General features: G+C 37.7%; 1 protein-coding gene across 1 annotated transcript; it reads right to left on the bottom strand.

Moving 5' to 3' along the window:
• Positions 1-1,057: 1,057 nt before the first annotated feature.
• Positions 1,058-18,672, bottom strand: LOC129361316 (protocadherin-17-like). Its single transcript, XM_055032089.1, has 4 exons — positions 16,173-18,672; positions 14,620-14,678; positions 13,980-14,149; positions 1,058-2,887 (listed from the first exon to the last, which is right to left on the bottom strand). Exons 1-4 carry the CDS (start codon positions 18,639-18,641, stop codon positions 2,310-2,312), a joined length of 3,276 nt encoding a protein of 1,091 aa, XP_054888064.1. The 5' UTR covers positions 18,642-18,672; the 3' UTR covers positions 1,058-2,309.
• Between the last annotated feature and the right edge of the window lie 623 nt (positions 18,673-19,295).

The raw sequence follows: 19,295 nt of genomic DNA, 5'->3' as shown, positions 1-19,295 counted from the left end.
CCGACTTTGCCAGGGTGACAAAAGTCAGTGTCTCCAGATGGAGGAACTAAACTAAACTAAGTGAGGAGAAGCAGGAGACTTATGTGAGATTGTTTTACAGATGCAAAATGAAAAACATTCCAACATTCCTGGGATTATTTAGTTTAGTGATCCAGCTGTCCAAACAGACATCCATGTGTATCCTTAAACACGGCACAAATACAAGCAGATGCAGCGCATATCTTCTTGGGTTTTTGTAAATAATATTACCATGGCCGCAGCCGTGTTTATGTCCCTGCATGAATAAGTGGGAAGCCATGTTTGAAAAGCAGGTTGTGTTTGGATAAAAATGAGCAGTTTGGGCTGCTCTAATATGCCTGCTTTCCTAGCCTGTCTGTCAGACCTACCCTTATCTGCATTTGATTGAACGGTAAATAGTGCACAATGCATACAAACAGCAAATTTGCACTCTCGCAAATCTAATGAGGTAGACAGCAAATGATAGACATTTCATCAACTCAGTAAAGATGCAGCATTTCAAAGCCTTTTGAAGAAGCTTCCTTTTTATTTACTGTATCATTCTTTTTCATTTTCATTTTTTTTTTTTTTGCACATACTTGTCATAACCTTTAATCCGCTGTTTGTACAGTCCCTTTTGCTGCCAAGATGACCTATTTTCCCCCATGGGAATTATTAAAGTTTAATTTGCTTTAATCAGAGAATTCACTGAAACAGTCCTTGCTTGTAACTTGTCGTTGGAGCTGAAGCTGGAGCCGTGTGTCACCATTTATATTTCAGCAAACTTCGTGGACATTTACTGACTGTAGCCGTGATGACAGTGATTTTGAAAATAGCACAAACACGTCCATTGATGTGATGCATACTTTTAAGTCAAAGCTCTTAGCAGAGGGTGTCGACTAATATTCTGTCGGGTGCATCAACCCACAGTGCCTCGTTTTATTCGACATTCTTAAATATATAAATAGCCGTGTAAAATGATGTTATTTCTCCAGAAGTAGCTCTGAATTCCACAAGTACACAATATATAGGTAAAGTTAATGATTGATTTTTACAGATATAACGATGATATCAAATCCATTTATTTGTTTTTCTTTTTTCTACTTTGAAACACAGACTTTAAGGAAAATCATAGCAAAACTATAGAAAAAACACCTGCTTAATGTAGCAGTAGCGCTCAAAAGTAAAAACTAATTGTTCTAAACATATAAATTCTTTTATTTTGTTTGAAGGGGGAAAAAAAAGCACAGCAATCCTCACTGAGCCAGCTGACCATCAGTGCAACAGCAGGTAATGGAGGAACACAAAGTTGTCATTTTGCTCTATGTGGCACTTTCTTTTCACAGTCTTTTAAATAAGGGACTTTTACACTGCAAAGATGGTAGGTGGCGTTCTTTTTTCTTCTGGGTAAGTGGCCCATGCCTATTGCAGTGTCACTAGTGCTATCTGTCATGAACACACAAAAGAACATTTAAAAGACAAAAGTCTAGTTCTTCCACATAAACCACAACAGCTTCAGAAGTTGTGTCAGTCAAAAAAAAAAAAAAAAAAACTGCCCTTCATTCGCACAGTGTATACAAATTTAATAAAGTACACAACGAGTACAGTAGCCCACATAAAGCACAGCTTATTTCCACATAAACTGCAGAGGACGACAATAAAATTACAAATACATTCTTAAAAAAATGTTTGTTTTCTTTATAGGAACTTTAAATGGTTTTTATGAAAAGGGACATTCCCTGTTGCACCACCATTAACAGTTCATAAGACACTTCACTTTTTTTTAATGTAACGTCACTTGATATGTATTTCGGCTCCTTTGTGATTTTCAAAGTAATGGTTCTTATACACTAAATGGAGACAGAAAGCTTCACTGTACAAAAGCAGACAGGACTCGTAGCGTAACAGTAGCAGTTTGTTCAATAGCCTCACAAAATCGGAGCTGGAAATGTGTAAAATACAGACATCTAAATTGACATGTACAGTACACCATGAAAACGTTTGAAGTTAGGTTAGCACTGATTCCCACCACCCCGATATCCCACCCAAAACTTTCACACCAGTCAAGGACACATATTTCACCTAAACACAACAAGTCACAAACTAAAAAAGTAAAAAAAGAAATAAACAAACAGAACATAAAACATAGAAAGCAGATGGTTTTTGGTTATACAATGCGTTTGAACATCTCTGTGGGTCAAAATAAATCAACTCCTGGTCATCAATTCAGGTTATCATCATCATCGTCATCATCATCATCATCACACCCCTGGCAGGTGAGAGGGAGCCGGAGAGTACCATCACCTCTCCTGTCAGTTGCCAGAGTCCCTCTGGTCGGGAGCACAATCCGACCCCCCACACTCTTGACTGATGACAGAGCTGTGAATGAGACAGCTTGACAGGGACTTAGGCCTGAGCTCACAGGTCAGGTAGGAGGGCTCCTCCAGCTCGGTGTGCAGCGGGGAGCACTGGCCATCTGGAGGGCCATAGGCACTGCTGTCTGATCCCCCGTCCCTTTCTTCTTTGGGCTCTCGGCTGGCCAAGTCCAGGGGCGCGCCGCTCTTGGTGGGGCTGCCGGACGCAGATGGACTCTCTTGGAGTGGTGGGCTTAGCGCACGCTGCGATTTTAAGTAAGGTTTAACATTGGCCACGAGGATTGTACTGTCCCGCTGTTCTTTTCCAAACGTGGTGAGGGTCTTTCTGCTGCTGCAGCTGATGGTGCCATAAATCTCTGTCTCTACCATGGCATCCATTCCCACAGGGATGAAAAGGTTGGTGCGATTATCTGCGCTGTCTGCTTGGCTTCCTACCCGTAACTTTGGCATCCAGCATCTGTCAGAGTGTCCCAGTGCACGACATTCATCGGTGCAGTGGACTGATTTGTCTTGCTCTGCAAAAACAGTTAAACATTTGTTATTGGAGCCTGCTGTGGTAGGAATAAACAACCCACAGGAAAATGTAGATGACATTTTGAAGGATGAGCAGCAATACTGAAACACAGCAAACAAACACAATTTCTAACATTATTCCTAACTCCAACTAACAGCATCACTGCTGACATGTAATATTGCATATGTCACAGTGATTTCCAGAATAAAATCCCATTATGCAGTCTAAAAAAAACCTTTAGACTGAGAACAGTTAGACTATTCTAAGATATTTTTAATTAAATAAACCCTAAATTGATAATGCAAGCATATATAACATATGCATTTCCGGTTTAACTATTCGTTTTTTTGTTTTTGATAAATTAGTGAAAATACTGATTTGTACATCTTCCGACACATTTCCCCCCTGGTATTATCAACAATCTGTGTAGGTGTTTTCCTGGAACATATCTGGTGCAGAAGATGTTTTCAATTTACATTTCCATCTGAACTGATTTGAAAAGAAAGAGTAATTTCATTTTAACCTGCAGGTCCTGACTGGAAGTAAGTGGCAGTCTCAGTAGTTAGGATACTATATGTTTGTCATGATGTTCACACAGTTTCACCCATCAGTCTCTCATGGTAATATTTTTGAACAGTTTTTGAGTTTTTTGTCACTTGCAGCATAAAGCAGTAACTTGCTTGTTCTGGCCACATTCCATTTCGTGTGTATATATATATATATATATATATATATATATATATATATATATATATATATATATATATATATATATATATATATATATATCTATATATATATATATTTATATATTTTTTTTTTTTTTTTTTTTTGTCAGAAGTTGCCATACATTTCTTTATGACTTGACAGAAATCTTCCACATGTTTCTCACAATCATTTGGTGAAAGTTTGGCTCATAACTGACAGAACTGGTGTAACAGAGGTTTGTAGGCTGCAACCCTTGGCACTTTCTTCACAACTTTGTCAGGATTTTCCTTAAGCCATTTTAAAACATATGATCTGGCTTCACCCCTTTGTTTCTATGAGTGTATTACTGGTGATTATAACCAAAGATTTCTGTTTTAGTTTCATCAGTCCACAGGATTTGTCTCCAAAAATGAAGGTATTTCATTTTGAGTGCATATACAAACTGCAACAGAACAACTTACGTTGCTTTTGCAGTTATCACTTTGAAGATTCTTTTACTTTGGTGTTTAACCAATAGAAATATTTGCAGTATGAGGTCAGCCCATTTATCATTTTGACTGGGGAAATTACTGCACACACTCAAGCACACATTGAACCTAAAGTTCATTTTCCAGTCACAACTAAAATGTATATGATGAGCAATTTAAGAGTAAAAGAAAAAAAAAATCGAACAGTATCAGAAGAGACCAAATTCCTGGCTTATTTTGTAAATCTTCCACATAGCAGCTTAAATGTGACCATGATTGCGTGCACTGCAGCACTTTGAACAATTTTGCATCAAGGCAGAACATGTTGCTTATGAGCACTGACACCAACAGACCAGATGACAGGAGACAGAGCCAAAATAACGAAGGCCGACTTGACGGATTAATTTTACATAAATGTCTGTTTACTTCCTCAGTTTTGAACTAACGTAGCAAAAGTACAACTTTTTCGGCATTTTTGTGTGCACTAGATTATTTGTAGCTACTGTGAAATGTGTTACCAACTGAAATATCAATGAGTCATATCAAAACAGAATAAGCATGATGCTGTTAATCTACAGTGCATGAAAACCTCTTTGGCATGAGTAAGATGGGAGTATTTAAAACTGGCGTTGCATGTGTGAAGTCTAATACATTTTTAGAAACACAGGACTATCCTGCAGAACCTTTAGTTGAGACAAAATACTTGTCACTGTTCAGAGAAATGAATAAAAGAGACTGCAGTGAGTGGATAAAGTTTAATGCAATCACAATAACGATGTGGGAACGATAAAATATACTACTGCTCACTTAAGTTTTAAGAGTTTTTAATGAAGTTTTGAGCTGGGACTTGGCAAATGCCCATTCTTAACTGACTTTGATCACATCAGGGACAACAAAACAGATTGCAACATCTGTAGTATGTGCATACTGTATAACTATTAGCAAAATGAATTCTGGAACACATTCAAAAGTGATCCTTTTTATGTCATTTCAACACACACAAAAAAAAACAAAAAACAAACATAAAACAGAAATTTTATATCAAGATCTGTTATCCAGCAGCATCATGTCCTATTGGCTGGAAAGAAGAGGGTTGCTCCTGAGTCCTCTGTTCTGCAGTCAAGAGGATGTTCATTGAGGATGAAGAGTGAACAGCTTTTTCCACTTAACTATGAGCGGTTTTGAATGACCACACAGACACACACAGGTCAGTACATACATGTCAGTGGAAATGCAGAGAAAACCCAATCAAGCACACTGAATCAATCCTATCCTACTCGTTTTCTTTTGCACCAGATAGTCTCAATTGTATTTTTATGGTCTCTAAATATCAGCCTTTTCTGTTTGCAGCCTTGTAGATCCAGAATATTTGCAGGAACTTAATTATTGTCATTTGTTTACCAGTCAGATTATTCTTTTGTCCAACAGCTTTTATTTTTCTATTTGCTGGTTATTTCATGTACATTCTGCTGATAAGTAGTTCGAGAGCTTTCTTAAGTAAAATAAAATATCAAATTTAGAGGAAGAAAAATAATTTTCTGCGTTTACCCTCTTTCTGGGGTTGCAGTTGCTGTGGGGTGGTAGTGGAGCCAATCCCAGCTGACATTTGGCAAGAGAAAGAGAAGCCCACGCCTTGGGCATGTTGCCATATTGAAAAGGTATCGCATCAAAATATGATTTTGAAAATAATTGTATGCCACACAGTCATTAGTTTGTGCCTTCACCATTTCAAAATTGTTTTGAAATCAAAGAATTGTGCAGAATTATTTTATTTTAGTTTGATTAATAAATGTTTGTCTACCTCAGTTTCTGAAAATAATTGCTAAACTTAAAATAAGTTTAAAAACTAAACTATTTCATATTTATATAAAATATACATATCACATATACTTATTTGTAAAAAAGAGTTTTTAAACATACAAAATGCTCAACCACCTGTTAGTGGTAGAGTGTGTTTTTTGTTGTTCTTTCATTTAATAAACTCACTATGGTCTAATTTTTTAAATGTCAAATTATGCAACTAGTATAAAAGATTAATTTATTTTAATTCAGAGATCATTACTATCTGTGCCAATAAATGTGAAAGGTGATATATGAAAAACATTCTTAAAATACAGAATTTTATTTATTCAGATCAACTTTTTACAGCATCAACATATTTGTGATTAAAATAAAGCATAGTTAACCTCTGCATCATGCTAAATTACTGTAATAGTGCTGACATATGCTGCTAACCCCAATAATATATATATATATATATATATATATATATATATATATATATATATATATATATATATATATATATATATATATATATATATATATATATACTGCACTATTCACTGTAACAAAAAAACAAAAACAAAACAAAACAAAACAAAAAAAAACAGAGAAAATGTTGAGATTATTCATAGGTGATGTGTAAGTCTCACACATCACCTAATCCTGGAGGCATTAAATAAGCAGACAGAGAGCAACATGTACAAAAAAGCCAATTTCCATGGTGTTGTCATTTTTTTCCCGTTTCTGTGACCATTTTGTTCAGCTATCAAAATTAATTTGACAATAATGCACTGAGGTGTTTTGCATGTAAGGGCATGAAGCAAAATGTCAAAAATGTCTTGTAAGTCAGTGGAAAATAATAGTTTTCCTTCATTTATTATACATGAAAATGAAACAGCAATTTCATCCTCCTCTTGTTCTGTCGACTGGTCTAAGTTTACTCTAATAAATGTGTTTTCTTGGCTGTGGTTTCTGCAACACTGCAGGAACTTTTCACCACAAACATAATTTTAAGGAGAGATCAACAAATTTGTTAGAATTTGGTCAAGCATGAGATTTTACCGAGTGTATTTCCCAAATGAAAGAAAACACAAAAGGTCTGCTTGGCTTATTTTTTATGTAGATATATTGTCATACAATAATTAATTATTGACAAACTGTGGAATAAATTGTAACATTCGTTACACTTTGCTATCCATTAATCTTTTTCCTTCAAATACATTTAATATAAATACCTACAATATTTCATTCATGGTTTAATGCCACTTTGATCAGCTCCTTTTTTGTCTTGCTCACATACCATTTGTATTATCAAAGTCCCTCAAGCAAGTGGCTGACTAAATGAGGCACTTGATTTCATTTTGAAACCAGGCTCTGATGAGGATGAGCCTTGAACAAGAGACAGCTTCACATGATGTGGCGGGGAGATGTGAGATGATCCTCCTTTTGAAGGTGATAGTACACCTTTTATCATACAACAGCCTCCACAAGTTTTGTTGAAGGACACACAAAACCAAGAGAACATGGATGCCAGAACTCCTGAGAGTTGTGGAAATGAGCACCATTGTATCAAACAAGCTCTTTTCCAAAGTACATGCCACAACTATCACATTCTGTATTAACACCTACACAAGTGCACCCACACATAGCCACAGGGTTCGATGAAACTGTTAATTATGCTACAGAGGACAAAGCTAAATTGTGTTGTTAATTTAGCATCTGAGCTATTAATGATTTTAAATGTTGGTGGAAAAGATGATTACATTTTGCTTGTTCTCCATGTTTTTTTACTTGGATGGTTTTAAAAATATGACTATGGTAATAGATTTTGAGTTAAATACAACTAAACCAAGTTTCTTTGGAAGAAATTTTGACAACTTTTTCTCAGACTGTTCTTTTTTTTTAAAAAAAAAAGAAAATATTTCTAAGTGCTAAAAACTAAGTTTTCTAAGCTGTACAGTTGTAGAGCTACTCTTGCTCTTCAACTGTACCTAATGAACTAATGAACTCTGAACTACACATGTTTGAAATATGGACAACTTCTATGTTTCTGACCTAAATATTTCAGTCCTAAATATTTTCTGATAAATATTTGGTTGTTACAAATCACAGGTCCTTATTTTCCTCATCTTGGTTGTATCCCTTGAGACATACAATTTATTTCCAAAGAAAAGAGAAACATTTTTACATTAATCTTAGAATACAACACTTTTTTTTTCTTAATTTTTTTTGTTTTGTTGTTGTTTTCTTCTTTCATTCCTAACTAGATCTTGGGACATAAAACAAGTCCTGTGTCACCAGTCGGCTAGTTTACAAAATGCTTAAAAAAATGCTGTATAAAGGACAGCATCATTATGGTATATATAACCCTACATCATATAGTGAAAGTTTTCACATTTGAGATGTTCTGATCAGATAGGGTACTAATTTGGGCATTTATGAACAGTTCTTTTCTAAACTGCACTCCTGCTCTCTGCTATTAGTGTTTTGTCTGTGATGTTATATAAGCCAGTGCCATACTGTTAAAACGGGATGTAGCTGTGTTTTCATTTTTTACAGTTCCTTGCCTATATTCTGGCATGTCTTTTTGTTGTTATAAAAATCTTTAATTTGTTTTTCATTCCAAAAAATTTAAGTTTCTTTTTACCATTTAAAATGGTGTACAGCACCGACCTCTGCAGCAACCTGCTTGTCTGTGTCATGTAATGTGTTCTGCGTGTTGTGGTCAAAAGTTGTTTGTATATAGTGTAACTACATGAATAGTGGATAAACAGTATTCATTAACTAATAGAGCAGGAGACCGACTTTTTCAGTAAGTTTAGCCTGCACATAATGGACTAAAAGCTCTTTAAAAAAGATAACGAGAAAAACTGTCAAAGATCTGTATCAAAATAGAGCAGAACATTTTATCTTAAGCTTGGATTTCAACAAAGTGCTCCTTATAAATTTATTGCCAATAGGAGGAAGACATGACTTATTCAAAGCCAGAAGTTTTATGTTTGCTGACCAGCAGTACCTTTAGTTGTAACAATTTAAAAACCTACTTCGATTTATGGACTGACTTCATTAATGTAGTAACTTTATTGATTTGGGCTCTACTTAAAATCCCTAATATTAAGTGACTTGGATCAAAACCAGGGTGAAAAAAATAAATCAAAAATAAACATAGATATATATAAAAGGAAAAATGATTAGAAAAAGTGCTTCACTGGTTCTATATGTAAGGATATATATTTTTTTTACTGTAAAATTATATTAATTCACCAACAAGATATATAAACCTGACAACAAACATTTTCTTTAGGTTTCCAATGCTAATTTAAAAAAAAAAATAAATAACAGATTTATTTTTGATAAGAATCTTTTCAGTTAAAGGAAACAGATATTTAGTTGGAGTATATATAATAGATGGGAAAACTTAGTAATTGAAAAGTTACAGCCAGTTAGCAGTTAAATCTACAAAGTAATGTTAACATTTAATTCTTGAGGCTTAAGAACCACAGATCAAATACTAAAAATTAATGCTAAGAGATAAACCCCAAAACCACAAAGCTTGTTAGCACAGTTAGCTGTTTACCGCAGGGAATTATCTGTAATTAAGCTAAACTTAAATCTTTCAAGTCATCTTTACTCTTAGATCTGTTAAACAAATCTAATTTTTCTCTGTGTAGACAAAACTTTTTCTTTGATGTTGCAAATTAATTGTGCTCATATTTTATTCTGATTTAAAATAAGCTATGCGGACAGTATTGCTATTAATTAAAACCTTAATTTTATGATATATTTACTTTTCCTGGGACAGTTAACTGAAATGATTTGACAAGAAACACAGAACAGATCCAATGCATTACTCTGTGTTCATTTGTGTTTTCAATACTTTTCTTATTTGCAAAGTGAAGACTGCTATTCCTTAAGCAATGCTATACGAAGCAAACCTAATAAGAAAGGAGCAGAAAGAAGTAGGCAGATGCTGAATTAATTTATATGCTACCTATCTGCAGAGGAGCCTGCAGATGATGCTGATGCAAAGGGATGCATAAGCTCTGAAGGTAAAGCAACAACAGAGTGAAGAGCATTCAATTTTTGTAGTCATATGCCTCGCTGCATAAGCAGAGGTATTCACAGTGCGGCATTTTTACCTAAAAGGTACTCAATATTGGTAGCAGTTCACATAACATTCTTTAACTATTATTTAAAACGGATAACACACTTGCACTTTGTAAAGCACTGACAAAAGTAAGCTATGATAATGATGCTAAACTCCTTAAAAGTAAAATTGGAATCCTTTCATTTGTTTAGCCTGTAATTACCTTCACATTTCTCTTTCATGTTATGTCACAATGGCTCTAAGGAAGCCATAGCATTACAAAACCACTGCAACAATAAATGACAAATAGCTGTGATATTACACATAACTGTAAAACAAAACAAAAAGACAGGTTCACAAAAACAAAAGAAACTTGCCTCCCTATTATAAATAGAATCAGAGAAAGCCTAGCAACATACCCACTGTGCATCTGGTGTCTGAGAGTGAATAAATATTCAGAGTGCATGATAGTGGAAGCTGCACAGGTGCATATATTACCTGTATCAAAGCAGCCAGGAGACTAGAGGGATGGTAAAAGGTAAAGACATAAAAGCAACGCTACTTAACCTACCAGCTTTTGTGTTGGTGCATTTGGAGCAAAAAAAAAAAAAAAAATCTCCATTTTAGATAATAGCGTTATCTTGTCTAAATCTGCAAAAAAATATTAGCTTTGTTGTTCAATAAATGTACCTGTATTTGTGGGTAAGATGTTGATGCAGAGTGTAGGTAGGCGGGTGATGTTTTGTATGATCAATTCTGCGGGAAAAAATGCATAATGTGGATCTTCCATATTCTTGCAGACACTGACACCATTTAAAGAGATAGTTTGAAATTTCAAAGTGATGTTTTTGAGGTTGTTATCAGTTACACCTACATATTAATTGTTCACTGATTTTGAAGATTCATTTACTTTCCTGTGATGTGTGTGATATGCCATGGTTTGACAGCTAGTAAGGAAACTACTTCTAGAGATTTTGAGGCAAATTTCCATCACTCAATTTTCTTTCTGACTTGCAGATTTTACCTATTTACACCAAATTAAAACTGGTCAATAATCAGTGCAATTGTGGGTAAAACAGCCAATGTAAAATAAATAATAAAGAAACGGAAACTGACAAAAACAATAAGTTGACTGCCTTGCTCAAACATGTACAAAATAAACTGCAACAAGCCTTTCAAATGGTTCCAAAAGTGAAATTAGAAATTCTAAATAGAATGTAAAATAAATAAAAAACGCATAGATTTTGACTGAGTAGATCTACTCTTATGGATAGTACAGCACACATAGTCACCGATACCCGATCTAGAACTTTTTTTAAACATTGAGACCAATACAAATATTCACTTCTCTAATTATTAATGTAATTATTTATCTTGTAAATCAATACAGTTGAATGTGTGATCAAAACAGTAGCAATGCAGTACTTTTTTTTTGTTATTGTTTTTTTTTTTTTTGCTTTTATTTTACAACACCAGAAGAAAAAAAAAAAATAAACGCTTTGAGTAAAAATGCACTGAACTCAAATATATTAGCTTCAGTAAACCCACAGTAGAGTTCTACACAATGCCATTCACAGCTGTGGAGACAATGATGCCGTTTTTGTTTTTGAATTTTAGGTAGCTTTATGATATATTTTACGTAATCTTGTTTTTGCATAGTTGTGCATATGCGTGTCTGTTTGGCTGTTTCTCATTTTGTTCTCCTTGTCTTTGGTTGGACTTTGAGTCTGAAATAAAGTTTCCATCTATGTTGGTGTAGACAATATTAGGTCATGGAGATCTGATTGGAACTCAAGTTCGATTGATTGATTGATTGATTGATTGATTGATTGATTGATTGATTGATTGATTGATTGATTGATTGATTGATTGATTGATTGATTGATTGGAACATCTTTGACTGGTGATCTCTTTAAGCCGTCTTCAGAATTTGATCTTGCCATCAGCAGTTCTCGTGTGTATTCTCTGCACCGTTAGTAGACCTGTTCTGCAACTGAGTTTTCAAAAGTGCTGATAGCATTTCCCAATCCATTTTTAAGAGAGGAAGGATAAAGCAGAGCAATGCAGAAAGTTCATCTCTCAGTTGTGGCAGAATGAACCACCAACATGCCTCAATAGAAAAAAAAAACATAGTTATCTTTCCACAGTAATAACTACGACACTGAAGGGTGTAATCAATATAACTGGGTAGCATTTATGGTGCATTCTAAAATTGAACAATATGCTATGGCTGAAAACTGTAATAATGGTATTTTCAAGGCAATTAATACACATTTATATGACTTTTCTATTATGTTTCCGACACCTCAGTGACCGTCAGCATAACAGCTGCTAAAATTACATATCAGTTGTTTGTATTAGGATCAGTCAAATCCCATACAGCTGGTCAAATACATTACCAAAATACAATGCAGTCCATTTCACCTGAGATTGCATATACTGCCAAATAGTTTGTATCACAAGTAGTGTTATTACAATGACAATCACAGTAATGATAATAATTGCTGCAACAACATTTCCATCTCAAAACTGATGGGGAGGAAAGTTGAAGTAATGAGGCAATGATCTCCTCCTAAGAAGAAAATCGGCCAATTCTGGTCATCAGTCCCCTTTTTTGGTGCATTTCAACTGCATAATGCTTCACTTCAAAAATGTCCAACTATTTAATGCTCAGCTGACCAGCCCTGTCAAAGAAAAACCTAATTTAATCTAATCAGTGGTTTTTCTTTCTAACTACATCTCTCACTTAGGAACAGAAAAGACATTAGCAAACATACAGATATTAAAAGCATTGCCTTACTTGATTGGATTTCTCTTATCTTACAAACCCAGGTCTATAAATGAACTGCCACTGCAGTCAAGCAGCATCAGTGCTGCACTAGTTTCATATGTACAGAACGTCTCTTTTGATATATCTCCATATGACTGGCATTAGAACTTTGGCTGAATCAAATTGTGAGGGGGATGGGGGAAGTGAAGTGATTGAATTTACACCTCCCACAGAGTTAAGTTTGGTCTGCCATAATTCCTCTCAGAACACACGCAACCACCAGATCACACATATATAAAAGTGAGACAGACAGGGAGAGATTCACACATCTTCTCTGCCAGCCACTAGAGCGCCTCCATCTCTGCCCTCCTGAGCATGCTGCAAACAAACAGTTCATAGCAATGTAAATGGTGTGGAAAGTGCTGCATAGGGACATGATGACCACAGCCGTTGCTCCTCCGAGGAGCGGACGAGGAAATGAAAAACATCGCCACTTCACTTCAAGTCCCCCACCCATTATCTTTTATCTCACCAGTGAGCGTTTGCTTTCATGTTTTCGAGTTTATATCCGCAAAAGCTAAATATATCAGTCTCTTCCAGGTCAGCCAGGTTGCCATGAGTCTGACAGTCATCTGAGATTATCCTCCTGGCAGTCTGGATCGTTTTGGATTTGCAAAATAAAATTTAACAATTCTATTTTCAGTCATAAAGCGAGCGCCCTCTCTCAAAACCACAGCAAAACTAATAACTGAGGAAATCTATCCAAGCAAAAGGTGCAAACAATCTGTCAAGTTGCACTCGATGTATCTGTCATTTTGCCTTGCAAGTGTCTGTCATGCTTTCTGAGACATGCATGCAACAAATCTACCTTCACAAAAATGACATGATATAAAAGAAAAGAGACACCGACAGAGGTACAGTTTTCTGTGCACGAGTCCGTTTGATGGTTAAATCAGACTGAAGACGTATGAAAAATTCTACATTCAAGACTCTTTCATCCTTTTAAACTCTCTATCTACCTTTCACTCCAGTGCCTTCGTGTCATTTTTGAGACATATCTCAGGCTGTCTGCAATGTAAAGTGGAACAAAGTAGCCTGCTGCACCTACAGTTTCCAATAATGTTGAGGGAGGATGTCTTTTTGCACTGGCTTGTACACCCAGAAGCAGTTGTAGAGCTCGAGTTAAACACCAGCAAAACTGAAGGTTCTTGTTGCATTAAGTCCAAACAATGTCTGCTACAAGAGTCAGTTAGGCATCTTGAAGATGTCCACTCACCCTTTTCAAAAGGCTGGCCATTAACTGCTGCCGCTTTCATCTTGAGGGCCTCCCTGGCAGATGTGTCGCAGTGTGAGCCTTTATTAGTATCCTGGTCACTATCAGCCTGGTCACTATCACCATGGCCACTGTCTCTGAGACTTGCTCGTTCTGCATCCTTAAATGTTGAGCTGCAAAATGAAAGAGACAGAGAGGAGCAAAATTAAGCAGAAGTTGTCATAACTTGTAAGTGAGTATCAACACACTCTGATAGGTAGAGTGTGGGAGCATAACAGCACCTGATTTCCACATATTTTCATGTGGAAATTTCATGCTTTTCTGGACTAAAATTGACAGAATTTTATGTTATTTTACTCATCTATTTTTAAAGCATTAATGTAAAATTCACAGTGGACATTTATGGCTTTTCACTGAAACCTGCAAGGAATATGGATGAACGAATGGATGGACGAATGGACAAATGGACGGACAGATGGACGGACGGATGGATACAACTTTTAGAAAAGGTGAAAGAGCATAACGTTGGAAATACGACAGATATGGAAACATAAATAGTTTTCAAAACATTTTCTGAACTTAGCCAGATTTGAAACATACTTAAATTCCAAACTTGTGGAAACACTGTGAATATTGCTCTTACCTTTGAACAAATGGCTGCCTGCTGCCAGAATAATTGGGCTCTGATGAGAAATTTTCAGTCTGGAAGGGAAAAGGGAAAATGTTAATGTGCATTCAACATGTGCAATTGTTTTAAGAATAAGCAAACGCGCACATAAAATACCACAGCATAAATCAACCAGGGGCATAACTTTGAAAAGACTGCCCATGTGGTGGCCATTGCAAATATATTATTTTTGTTATTTCTTTATACTTATTTGCCTATTCATTTTTGACAATCCTTGGCTGGAGCACAAAAAAATCAAGTTTTACAATGATTTTGCTATACATGCCACAGAGGGCAAGGATGACAGGAATGATGTAACAGACAAAAAACAAATGACAAAGTTTGTCAATGAACTGCAAGATGTATGTTCTGTTGAAATACTCCAAAAAATTCATGAAAAATAAGATTACTTCACTAGTGGTGGCAGCATATTTATAGGTTTGTCCTCTAGGCCCCCCTGTTGCTGTCACTAAAATTATAATTTAACATTTTTCTTACATTTTTCAAGAAATCCATGATGATATCACTAAACAAACTCAAAAACAAGCCAGGGAGAATTGCTGAGGAATAGCACATTTCCAATGTGACCATATATATTTTCCTTGGCAAGGCAAAGAGTTCAGCTTTTGCCACTGTCATCAGGAGCCTTCCCCCTCTCTTCTCAAAGTAGTGTGTTTGTGTTGATCACACCCACATACCCTAGTGACTGGTGACAGTGCCAAGCCTTGTCATCTGTGTTATAATCTCCGAATGAGACTGTCCTGAATATTTACATCGTTTACATCAGATAATTCTGCAGTGCTGAAAAGCCCTACAAGCCCATGCTGTCAAATTAGCATGTTAGCTGGCTCGGGTGTTCAAACCCTGCCATCTCTACAAGGGAAGGCTGGAACCTATTAATGGCACCACTGTGCCAATGCTGGATGTGGATGGGTGGATTTGGCCCACATTTCCAAGGAGGGGGCAAAAAATGTGATTGCAGGGTTATGCTATGTGCAACTCTCTCTGTCTGCTGCACATCGGTTTGGTAATGTGATCGGACAAGCTGCTCAAACACCTGTCCAATCCCACATTTCAGGCGAGTTTTTGTTTTCGCTCTCTATAGCAGCGATTCTGGCAGGGTTGCAGGGGCCTTGCTCAAGACTCACACTGTTTGCATGTCTAACCACGAGGACTCTCAAATTACGGAGACCAACTGTGCCATTCTGCAGGAAAAGACTTAAAATGGAGCAATTTGAAAATGATTCTCAAATACAGAGAGAGAAAGGGAAAAAGAACAACCTCTCTTTTGTGCAAAGCCTTTTAAAATGCATGATTACGGTTCAACAGGAGGTTGCCATATCATGCTTTGCATGCGGAGAGTATAAGTTAAGTCTCAAAACAGAGAAAAGAAGAAAAATCAATGTATGATGTCTGCTCTGTATGCCAGTTTTCTCCTTTTCATACACTTTTGTCCAGTTTGTAAGGCAAAGCAGTAGGTGCAGATAAGAGAATAATAGTAAATGAATTAAATGAAGAATCCTGCTTACCTGTATGACTGACATCCTATTCGCTTGAGTTTCTGTGTTTAGCCCAGCAAAACTGGAGTGGCACCCCGACCTGGGCACAGTGAGGCTGTTTGGGGTGGTTTTCAGGTACATGACCTCTGACCTGGGCAGTGTGAGCGGCAGCGGGCTCTGGTAGTCGAAGCATATGGGTGAAGTGATCAGGGACGGGCTGCTGACAACGTTCATCCGGCTCGCAGAATCCCTCTCCTCCATCTCACTCTGCACCAACATGATGTCACTCTTGTTGATCCTTTTCTTTTTTCCCTTCCCCACCGGAGGATTGGAGTACTCAGCCATGCGGCAGTTATAATTCCCAGCATCCTTATCTTGATGCTTGGACTTGACAGCGATGGCAGTCATGACGGCCAGGAGCATGACAGAGATAATGCAGAGGGTAACTATGAGGGGCAGGGACACGTCCCAGTGCTGCTGTTCCCCACTCGCACTGGAACCCCCTCCTGTCGTTGTTTCTGTATTTGCCTTAATGATCAGCTTAGCCACAGCAGATAAGGGGGGCTTGCCATGGTCAGTTACTCTCACCACCAGCTCAACCACTGGGGCAATCTCCTCCCAGAGAGCATGGGCAGTTCTGACCTCTCCTCCCACTGGGTCTATCTCAAACAGGTGGTCATCGTTTCCCTCTGTGATCTCATAGGTTAAGTGCCCACTTTCTCCATGGTCATGGTCCACTGCTTTTACTGTAGCAATAATGTACCCAATTCCCACGTTTCTAGGTACTGGGATCTCAGCCGTATCGTTCTGCAGCAGTGGTAAAATAATAACTGGAAGATTGTCATTCACATCAAGGACATTGACCCTGACTGTAGAAGTGCTCTCCATGTGAGGAGAGCCACTGTCTTTTGCTTGAACCTTGAACTCAAAGGACTTTGTCTGCTCGTAGTTGAAGGAGCGAGAGGCGTAGATTGCTCCATTTGTGGGATTAACAGACACGTACGTGTAGACAGATACGTCTCCAATGTGGGATGGGAGTATGGAGTATGAAACAGTTCCATTACGACCTACATCTGGATCATGTGCCACGACGGAGCCCAAGTACTCTCCCGGGATGTTGTTCTCAGGCACCTGCAGCACATAGAGTGTCTTTGTGAAGCGCGGTGCATTGTCGTTCTCATCTAAGATTTTCACAGTGAATGACCTGGTGTTGTTCAAAGATGGGTTCCCGTTGTCTCTTGCAACAATTGTGACATTATATTCATCTTTTGTTTCTCTGTCCAGAGGTCTGTCTGTAAGCAGAGTGTAGAAATTATCATTGTTTTCCTGAAGTCTGAAGGGCACATTTCCCAGAACCCGGCACTGGAGCTGGCCATTACGCCCTGAGTCTTTATCAGTCACTCTGACCAGTGCTATGACAGACTCTGGAGGAGCTGCTTCACTGATTGCTCCCTGCCGAACAGAGACAAAACTTATAATTGGCAGGTTATCATTTTTGTCAAGTACTTTCACAGTAATTTTACAGTGTCCTGGTATCGGATTGGGCCCCAGATCCTTTGCCTGCACATCAAACTCTATGATTGGATTCTCCTCAAAGTCAATCTCTCCCTGGACCTTAATGACGCCAGTGTTTGGGTCTATTGAGAACAAATCTTGTATTCGCTCAGATGCATATCCAGTGAAGGAATAGACCACCTGCCCGTTGCTTCCCTCATCCTGGTCAGTGGCGTTCAGATCTATAAGTATTTTTCCAGGGGGAGAATTCTCAGGAATCTCTAGCACATAGGAAGATTTTTCAAAAACAGGGCTATTGTCATTTGAATCAGTCACTCTGACGTTGATTTGCATGGAGCCTGATCTCGGATACTCCCCACCATCGATTGCAGTAAGAAGAAGAGTGTGATGACTCTGATCCTCCCTATCGAGGGGTCTCTGAACCACCAGTTCTGGGTATATAGTTCCATCACCCCTCACTTTTAAATCCAAAGAAAAGGTATTGTAGTCATCTCTTGTAACCTGATAGGTCTTTATTCCATTTTCCCCAGAATCTGAGTCATGTGCAATAGTGAGGGGGAAGCGTGTCCCAGCAGCTGCATTCTCAGAGATATCAATATTCACATGATCTGAAGGGAAACTGGGGGAGTTGTCATTGATGTCCTGTATATCAATCTTGATCATGCAAATTTCCTTGTCATTGGCGAACACCTCCATAGAGAGCTGGCACTTGGGGTTGCGCCGACATAGCGTCTCTCTGTCAATCCTTTGTTTGGTGAAGATTAGTCCACTCTCGGGGTCAACATCCACCAGATGCGGGGCTGAATTCTCCAGCACCCTGAAGTTGGATTTCTTCCCTCTCTCTACAGTCCCATATCCGCCGTCTTTTGCTATATTGCCTATAACAGTTCCAGGTCCCTGCTCCTCCGGGACGGAATAATTGAGGTTTTTTAACGTGAGGGCTTTCACCCACAGCAAAAGGAAAACGGGTGCAGAGAGACGCATCCCTTCTAAGTGGATGTGCAGCAGTGGTAGACTGAAAAAAAACAAGAAAACAAAACAAAACAAAAAAAACTGGTTGACTTTCAACCTGTTGATTAGGAGAAGAAAAAAAAAAAAGAAAAGACCTAGTGCTCTAACCCGCACCGGGAACGGGTTTCACGCTGATCTCACACTAATTAGGTATTAAACCGATCTCTGAACCGTGCTCTCCCTTTTTTTAATTTGGATCTTGACCTTTTTTTGGATGCGGTGAAGCTGGGATGAACTCTTTCTGTAAACAAAGATGACCGCTCGACGACACCTGATGAAGGAATTGAATATCAAATTCGGAACCACTACAAGAGAGATGCTTTGTTTCTCTTTGTTTTTTTTTTTTTCCCCCCCCCTCGAAACGTAATGTATGTGTGTGGGTGCGTGCGAGTGTGTATGTGTGTGTAGGGGGACTTGATGAATAATCGATGACTATAAAGTATTCATATTCCCAACCGCATCCAAGGTTAAAGCGTTTAAATCTCGTGGTTGAAGGTTAGAGCGCGGCTCGCAAAAGCGCATTGCCCTCATGCGACATCTACACCTAGGCTACTGCGAAACACTGACATGGCCATTCAAAATGCAGCATTTGCCATTCACATCGCATGTTACTTTCCCCCTTTCTCC

Source organism: Poeciliopsis prolifica, unplaced genomic scaffold (genome assembly GCF_027474105.1).
Source record: "Poeciliopsis prolifica strain line A6 unplaced genomic scaffold, Auburn_PproV2 SCAFFOLD007, whole genome shotgun sequence".
Taxonomy (NCBI): Eukaryota; Metazoa; Chordata; class Actinopteri; order Cyprinodontiformes; family Poeciliidae; genus Poeciliopsis; species Poeciliopsis prolifica.
Note: the sequence above shows the minus strand (reverse complement) of the source record. Positions and strands in the feature narration are given on the sequence as shown.